The 9,010-nt window shown below is 40.0% G+C and overlaps 1 protein-coding gene across 1 annotated transcript in view; it reads right to left on the minus strand.

The window, feature by feature from the left end:
* Positions 1-565: 565 nt before the first annotated feature.
* The window catches only part of DPP6 (dipeptidyl peptidase like 6), a 362,352-nt gene continuing 353,907 nt past the window's right edge, over positions 566-9,010 (minus strand). Inside the window, exons 20-26 of the mRNA XM_015832529.1 lie at positions 6,820-7,014; positions 6,487-6,541; positions 5,138-5,249; positions 3,678-3,739; positions 2,116-2,188; positions 1,889-1,962; positions 566-712 (exon numbers count right to left, since the gene is read on the minus strand). Of these exons, the coding sequence (XP_015688015.1) occupies positions 566-712; positions 1,889-1,962; positions 2,116-2,188; positions 3,678-3,739; positions 5,138-5,249; positions 6,487-6,541; positions 6,820-7,014 (718 nt within the window). The remainder of the gene's footprint in view (positions 713-1,888; positions 1,963-2,115; positions 2,189-3,677; positions 3,740-5,137; positions 5,250-6,486; positions 6,542-6,819; positions 7,015-9,010) is intronic.

Genomic DNA, 9,010 nt, shown 5'->3' on the forward strand with positions numbered 1-9,010 from the left:
GTGCTTTATACAAAAGAAAACGCCTGTATAACTGAGCAGTTCTGCAGCAAAGCCTAATTTCTTGGAAATGCAGAAGACAACAGGTAAACAACACACAATTTGGTACCCTCGAAAAATAATTGTGCTATAATCTTTATTCCGTGGATGGTTCACTTTATAGGAAACAATGAGATGCTAAATAAGGGACCCCTAACATAGACAGAGGGTGGGTTTTACTCATATCTTGGACTTGCACTTGAGGGTTGCTGTGGGCATCTTAGCAAATTTGCCTTCAGGGTTCGGTTTCCCGGGTCGAGGATCTTTAATCAGAAATCACGCGGCGGCCATTTTTGTTCATAGGGATTGGTCCTCAACAGCAGTGTCTGCTGAGTTCCTCATGCTTAAATATTCTTCCGTTCGAGAAGGCAGGAGCTCCAATACCAGCGCCAGAACTGCTTTTCCATTTCACTTTTCTTAAATACATGCTCACATAACACTCCTTTCGTCAGGGAAGGGAAATCGGGAGGGTTTAGTTGCATATCTTTTTGAAAAGTCGCCTTGTGCTTCTTAGCACAAACCCAGAAAGTTAATCTTCATCCTCGTCTTCTTTTGTGGAAACCACTGGGACTTTGTCCGGGACGTTGAAACATTCCGCAAAGAAATTGACTATGGACTTGTACAAGTGCTGCTCCAGGGTTGGGCTGTTGAAGTAGTGACCTTCGTCAGGGTAGATCTGCCAAGGAAAGAGTCGTGGTTGAGACGGGTCTCACATCTTTGGGGGGGGGGTCTTCTCCAAAAAACCAAAATGGCTCCCCTTGTTTACATGTCAAATGCATAATAAAAAGGGGGTGGGAGTTCAATCAAACAGTGGAGGCCCTCAACTTGATTTTTTGGATTTTCATCCAAAAGTCCCTGTTCAAAGTCTAAGGATGATCAATTACTCACAATTATGAGCTGGGATGGGATATGTAGTGCAAGGAAGGTTTATATACAAGTAGTCCTCAAAATTTAACATGCTAAATCTTTTTATGTTGTTGTCTACTAATGTGATAAAAGCAAATAATGAAATTCCCAAGATTACAACTTGTAACAGTAGTTTGGGAGAATTCTCTAAAACAATTAGAGAAAACCAAGACCCATGGGAGAAGATGTGAAAAATACCAAGATGGCAGCTGCATAGTACCAAACCTCATTTTCACTTGTTTGACATACCCAACTGCACGGAGACTCCTATTGGCCATACTCAGTTCTTAAGCAAAATATTTTTTTAAAAAAAATAATTTGTATCCTTTATTATATGCTTTTATTACTTTTACACATAACTCAAGATGGTGAACATATCAAACAAACCTTTCTTCTATTTTTCTCACGACAACCCTGTGCGGTGAGTTGGGCTTATAGTGACTGACCCAAGGTCAACCAGCTGGCTCTCATGCCTAAGGCGGGACTAGAATTCAAGTCTCTTGGTGATTGGCTCAAACTTCCCAGCTGGCTTTCATGGCTAGGGTGGGACTAGAACTCACGGTTTCCTGCTTTCTAACCTGTTACCTTAACCACTAGACCAGTGGTGGCGAACCTATGGCACGGATGCCAGAGGCGGCACTCAGAGCCCTCTCTGTGGGCACGCGCACCGTCACCCCAGTCCTAGGCCTTCAGCTGGGTTTTATAAAACCTTTTTGCTTTAGGCCTCCACCGCCGTGTGCAAAAAAAAAAAAAAAAGGTTCAATCAGTCAATTTCAACTTCTCGCGGGAAAAAAAAAGATCTTGCAAAGTTGAAATTGATTGATTGAACTTTTTAGTCCCACCCATAGACACATAGACACATACACACAGAGGGAGGGAGGGAGGGAGGGAGAGAGAGAGAGAGACTTCACTTGTTTAAAAAAGTGATTGTGTGATAGCACAATACCTGCAAACTGTAATTAGCTTTTGTCCTAATTAGATGAGTGATGAACTCTGCAGTGTGCTGGAAGTGAATTTTCTCTGTAAAATTAGATTAAGATAATTAAGTTCCAGGAAGTGAAGAATTGAATTACCAAAAAACCAAAACAAAATATTTATTGTGAGTAAAATAACGCTTTTCTTTTGCTTTATTTGAGTGGGGAGTGTCTATTGGCTTGGTTCACATAATCTTACCATCAGCTGTTGCATGGATGATCAAAAATTGTTGGTCTTTCACTGATGTTACTCGGTGAGAGAGTTTAGTGAGCTGAGAAGAGTGAAAGAAGTAATTTTCAATATTATAGACACTTTAAAAATCACCATAATCAATACAGCATCTAACATTTTATTTATTTATTTACCAAATTTGTATGCTACCCCTCTTACTGTCCTGAGTAAGAATTAGTTTTAACAGAATATTATTGTGCACGTTGTTTTGTGTACTACCCCTTTTTTCTGATCTGTATACACCTTTCTGATATTTATAGAAAGCAGGATATATTTTATGAAACTGTTAAATTGTTATTTCCACGGAAGATATTAGTGGTTGATACAATTCCACAGAGGAATTGTTGAATCTGTCATCTGTACTTTGATATCTGTCTGGTTTGGTACAGTAACTAAACAGGACTGGTACAAACTTCAATGGATATTTAGGACTGCAGAAAAAACAATTACAACCAGCCTGCCTTCTATGGAAGATCTGTATACTACACGAGCCAGAAAGAGGGCTGAGAAAATATCTACAGAAACCTCACTTCCTGGGCATAAATTGTTTCAACTCCTTCCCTCGGGATGGCGTTATAGAACAGTGCATGCCAAAACAACTAGACATAGGGACAGTTTCCCCCCCACCCATGCCATCACTCTGCTAAATGCCTAATTCCCACATATTGTCTTATGCCTAAAGATATTTACCCTTGTAGTATAACTGTAGTATTATTATTATTATCCTTATCTTCTTTACTATCCCCTCTTATTGGTATCATTATTATGATTATTATTACTCTGTTGAGAGCTTCTGCACTGGGAACAAATTCCTTGTGTGTCTAATCACACTTGGCCAACAAAGTATTGTATTGTATTACATTGTATTGTAATGTGCTGTACTGTACTGTACTCTACTCTGTTCTATTCTATTCTCTTCTGTTCTACTCTGTTCTACTTCTGCTCTATCCTATTCTATTCTACTCTGCTGTGTTCTATTCTCTTCCCCCTTTTTATGTTTTTTAGTATCTTTTTTATCTTCTTTTATTCTTGTCTTTAAATGAATAAATAAATTATATCAGGAAAAATATATTTTTTTAAAAAAAAAGAAATAACATTTGGAAACCCCTTCCTTAATATTACGCTTTCATATTATTTTTTGATGTTGTCACGATTTCAATATGTTGTGATTTTGCACTTTAGTATGTTGTATCTTAAACAAAGTGGAAGGCAGTTTAAAGCGTTGCTGGTTAATGACTGCAATAAACTAACTTACTACAGGTTTTGTCATTTGTTTCTTAATATATATTTTCACTCCTCAAATAATCAAAAATATAAAATACAAGATCCTATTTTGTCTGCAGATCAAATATAGATATTTGGAGAATATAGAATATATTTGATCTGAAGAGAAGTTTATAAAATAAATAAATAAAGAATGCATTCTAACTACTGCCATCCCCATTGCCTACTCTTAAATAGCATTGTGCTTAATAAATTAATAATTTATTAAATAACTAAGTAAATAAATCACAGTTAACCTGATTTACCTCATATATCTTATTATTGTCGAACCCTTGTAATCCCAAGTATCTTTCTGAAAAGGCTGAAGCTGAGGGAAGAAAAGAAAAAATATGAAATTTAAATTCAAAGTATTGATACTAAACTTGGATGGCATTTTCTGTTTTTGAATCTTTGTCTTACAGGTTGAAAAATATACATATCTGGACCTATTATAATGCTGAAATATTCCATAGGCAGGATCTTTAAGCAATATTTGTCAATGGGACAGTTTTCTTAAATATGGCGCATGACTAGGGAAGTCTCAGCCCAGGAAGACGATCTGGGCATTTTTTACCTCAATCTTTTTCAAGGTTTTCCATTTTTTATTTAGTTATTTTTATTCTTTATTTGCCACATCATCTCAATATCCTGCAGCTATTCCTGCTGGGTGGAGTAAGAGACTTGGATTCTCAGAATTGTTTGGGAAGAGAGTAAAGAATTCTGGGTGTTAAAGTACAACACATCCAGAAGGTGATGGACCGAGAGAAGATTTTGAACAAAAGAATATGGTTAAACAACAATCAATAAAGTTGTTGCACTGTTTTAGCATTATACATTCCTTCCTTCCTTCCTTTCTTCCTCCTTCCTCCAACTAATTTCCTTCCTTCCTTCCCTCCCTCCCTCTTTCCCATCAAATTCCTTCCTTCCTTCTTTTGCCCTGTCCTTCCTTCCTTCCTTCCTTCGCCCTGTCCTTCCTTTCTTCCTTTTTCTTCCTTCCTTCCTATGCCCTGTCCTTCCTTCCTTCCTGTCCTTCCTTCCTTCCTCTGGCCTGTCCTTCCTTCCTTCCTTCTTTCCTTCCTTCCTTCCTTTCCTTCCTCTGTCCTGTCCTGTCCTTCCTTCCTTCCTTCGCCCTGTCCTTCCTTCCTTCCTTCCTTCCTTCCTTTGTCCTGTCCTTCCTTTCTTCCTTTTCCTTCCTTCCTTCCTTCCTTCCTTCCTTCCTTCCTTCCTTCCTTCCTTCCTTCAAGGCATCTCCTCCAAACCCAACAAAAATGGGGGCTTCTCATCAGCAAAGCTGGAAAACATGAGCAGTCATTTGGTATCAAAGCAGACTGATCATGAAAAAAGCATGAAGATTTGAGCCATATTTGTCTTCCTAGCACAGGATATTATCTTTTGAAATGTAATAGATGGCTCTATCTTGTACTCAGTTCGCCCAGTACTGCAAGCTGTTCAAAGCTAGCCAGATTTTCTAAGGCATGCAGATGAATACTTATGGCTGTCTTCTAAAGTTCCAGTCAATTTCCTTATTTAGCCTCTGCATCACATCCTTTTCTCAGCCAGAAGCCTCCACCTTGGCATTTCACAGGCCTGGCTTGCATATTTTAATATTAACGTTTGCAACCTTAAGGAGTTGAAACTTGCTTTGGATAGCAGAATTCTAAGATTCCAGGCCATGCAATGAAAAGCTTGCTTTTATTCCTGTCAGCCCAACGAGATCCCTGTTTACCATATAATCTGAAGTCTGACAATGGGGAAAGAGCAGCACCACACAAGAAGTTTGGCTCTTTATTTTCTTCTCCAGAAAAGTGGATGTATGAACTCAAGTAGCCACCATAATCCTGAGAGGCAAAGAAAAAAAGGAAAAGAGATGAAAATGTGGGGGGGGGAGGGGGGAGATCAAGCAACTTGACATGTGACTGTAACAAAGCCTGCCCATTAGGGCTGTATGTCGGAACAGCTGGAATTTGAGTCAATCACGCAACTGACCCGCTTTTATGACCTTTTTTTTTTTTGCGGCAAATTAAATGAATGAGGCAGTTGTAAAATTAATGCGACAGCCATTAAGCGAACTCATTGTTCACTATTGACTCGGTTCTGATAAGAATTGGAAATAGCTTCTGGTTTTCAAGGAAAAATGGTCATGTGACTACGGAACGCTGCGAATGACCACAAACGTGCCCGTGATGCTGAGCGCCTGAAATGATGTGACCCTGGGAATGGGCGGGCCATCGGAACTAGTCGTAACTCTCTTTTTCCAAGTAGGTTGCTTAGCGATTGGCTGTAACTCAAGGACCTCCTTTACAGATTTCATCTCCATGTTCTCACCGACTCCTTTTTCATTTTGGGGAGATTCTGCTTCTACCCAATCCCAGGGCACCAGAACTGGGCATTTTGTTTTTCTCTGAGGGCTGACCCCCCCCCCAATAATTTTGGGAAACTCACCTATAGTAGGATTAGTGCTATAAGGGCTTTGTCTCAATGCAGTAGGGCAAAAACTGTATCCTGCCTGCAGCCCACTGGGATCCCTATGGAGCATCTTACAAACATCTGAAGGGGTGTGTCCTCCTTTTTTCTTTTTGGTAAATTTGGCATACATGTCACTGTGTGTGTATGTGGATATTTGTGGGCAACGTTTGAGGGCCACAACATTTTTCAGAAGTGGTTTGCCATTCTAGTTAGGTTTGTGCCTAGGGCAAGGATAGGCAACCTTGGCTCTTCTATGACTCGTGGACTTCAACTCCCAGAATTTCTGAGCCAGCATGGGGCAACTATGGCTTCTTTATGACTCGTGGACTTCAACTCCCAGAATTCCTGAGCCAGCATGGCTCAGCTTGGAAACCTCTCCCTTTCCCCTCAGCATGGCTGGCCCAGGAATTCTGGGAGTTGAAGTCCACGAGTCATAAAACAGCCAAGGTTGCCTACCCCTGGCCTAGGGTGGGACTAGAATTCATAGCCCCCCCCCATCTTCTATTCAACAACATCACAATGGCTCTCACAATAAACCTTAGATATAGTCCTGCAAACTACAGGTCAAAATTCTGGAGAAATAGCAGAAGCTGTTTCAAGGACACTCACCTTCCCAAACACAGCAACTCGAGTCTTATCGATAAATGCCTTTTCCAGCATTGTCCTGGGAAAAAACAAACAAAGAAGATACGTTTGTGTTCAAGCCAACTCCTGTTCACTATAGCAAGGCCCAGCTTTGCCTTGATACATAGAAGTACAAATTGCAAAAGGGAGAAATTACACTTGTACATTTGAGTTCCTTGGTAGCCTTTTGGTTCAATACTCAAACTGCCTCTCTCCAAAATTTAGAAATGATTTAATATTTTGAAATAAATCACTGCAAGTATCACTGGGTATACAACTAGTCACTGATTTCAATTTCAGTGAGTTAAGGTCATTCACCGAACAGCATCTGTTTGATCCTTTTCTTGAGCAGAGCCCAATTTTCTTTTAACGTCATGCAAGAGTTTAGTCCCTTGAAATCCGCTTCCACGCCCATCAAACTTCATCACGATGGCACCGTGGGAGCTGACCATGACACTTTCCCAGTTCACTTCAAACTTTTCTGTTACGCTCTGGGTGCCAGGAGTCCCGTCCCTGAAACAGAAATAGAACAAGAACAACTTAGTGACATTGCTGGGAGGCTGGGAAAATGGACTGGAGGATCAGTTAGGAAAACAAGCAGAAAAAGAAAGGAAAATATGCCAGTGGCAAAAAACAGACTCTGCAGGCAAAGATCCTGATATGTGTGAAAAACATGAGAAAATACCCTGCCGCTTTCAGAGTCAGTTTGTCTAGTAGTTAAGGCACCAGGCTAGAATTGGGAGACTGGGAGTTCCAGTTCCAACCTTAGTAGGAAAGCAGTTGGGTAATCTTGGACCAATCACCAGTAGATGGTGAGTTCTAATCCTGCCTTAGTCATGAAAGCGGGCTGGGTGACTTTGGCTAAACACCAGGAGACTGTGAGTTCTAGTCCCGCCTTAGGCAGCCCAACTCACCTCACATGGTCATCGTAGAGAAAATAGAGCAAGGAAGTGTATTAAGTATATTTGCTGCCTTGGATTATTTATAAAAACTATAAAGGTGAAATATGAATGGATGGATATAGATGGAATTTAAGCTTTCTAACAAATGGGAAGCAGCAAGTGAAACTAGGGAAAATCACATTGAACACCCGTTCAATTAGCACAGGAGCCCCCCAGGGCTGTGTGCTCTCTCTATTACTCTTCTCTCTATATACCAATGACTGCATCTTGAAGGATCCCTGTTTAAATACTGAAGTTTGCAGATGATACAACAGTGATTGGCCTCATTTAAGACAATAATGAGCCTGCATATACACAAGATGTAAAACATCTGGCCCTGTGGTGCAGCTGGAGCAATCTGGAGCTGAACACTCTTAAAACTGTGCCGATGATAGTAGATATTACAGGAAGCTCTTCTATTCTACCACCCCTTACAATATTAGGCAACACGGTATCAACAGTAGATAACTTCAAGTTTCTGGATTCTATTATCTCCAAGGACTTGCAATGGACACCTTTCATTAGAACCATCATTAAAAAGGGACAACAAAGAATGTTCTTCCTGTGTCAACTCAGTCAGCTCAGATTGCCCAAGGAGCTGCTGATACAGTTTTACAGAGGAATTACTCTGTGATTTGTATCTCAGTAACTGTGTGGTTTGGCACAGGACAAGTACAGACTTCAACAGATAGTTAGGACTGCAGAAAAAACAACTGCAACCAGCCAACCTTCTGTTGAGGGCCTATATATTGCGCAAATCAAAAAGAGGGCTGAGAAAATATCTATAGACCCCTCACATCCAAGACATAAACTATTTCAACTTTTCCCCTGGGCCGCCGCTATAAAGCAATGCATGCCAAAACAACGAGACACAAAAATAGTCCCCCCCCCGGTGCCATCACTCTGCTGAACACTTAATTCCCACACAGCAGTGCCTCATCTCTCAACTTTTCTCATCTCCTCATCTTTCCTACTATCTTCTCCTATTGGTTTCTTATGATTTATCAATTGTTGTTTGTAACTTATTAATGATTGTAACTATTATTATGGCCTATGACCTTTTACTTGCTGTTTATATGTACATAGCAAGCTTATGCACCAGAGACAAATTCCTTGTGTATCCTACCACACTTGGCCAATAAAGAATTCTATTAATCTATTATTATTCTATTATATAGATAAATAAATAATCATCCTAAAATAGATTAGATTCCCCATATTGTAATGAATGCCCCTCCAGTTCTCCCCCCCCCTGCTTCTGCGTACTTTGTGGTTTGTGCATTTTGTTAAGGGAGAAAGGTTTACTCCATGCTGGAAGCTCATAATCTTCTCTGTGCAAAGTCACCAGTGCCGTTTCTGTAGAATGCCCATTTATTTATTTATTTATTTTATTTATTAATTTAATTTATACCCCGCCCTTCTCCTCATGGGACTCAGGGCGGCTAACAGCCTCATAAAAACTACAATACAAATACAATAATTAAAAGCCGAATTAAAAAGAAATATTTAAACAGGCCGATCATTAAAATTGTCCTTAAAAATCCCCTAAAAAACCCCGCTAAAATTCC

Source organism: Protobothrops mucrosquamatus, unplaced genomic scaffold (assembly GCF_001527695.2).
Source record: "Protobothrops mucrosquamatus isolate PMUCROS unplaced genomic scaffold, P.Mucros_1.0 scaffold5, whole genome shotgun sequence".
Lineage (NCBI taxonomy): Eukaryota > Metazoa > Chordata > Lepidosauria > Squamata > Viperidae > Protobothrops > Protobothrops mucrosquamatus.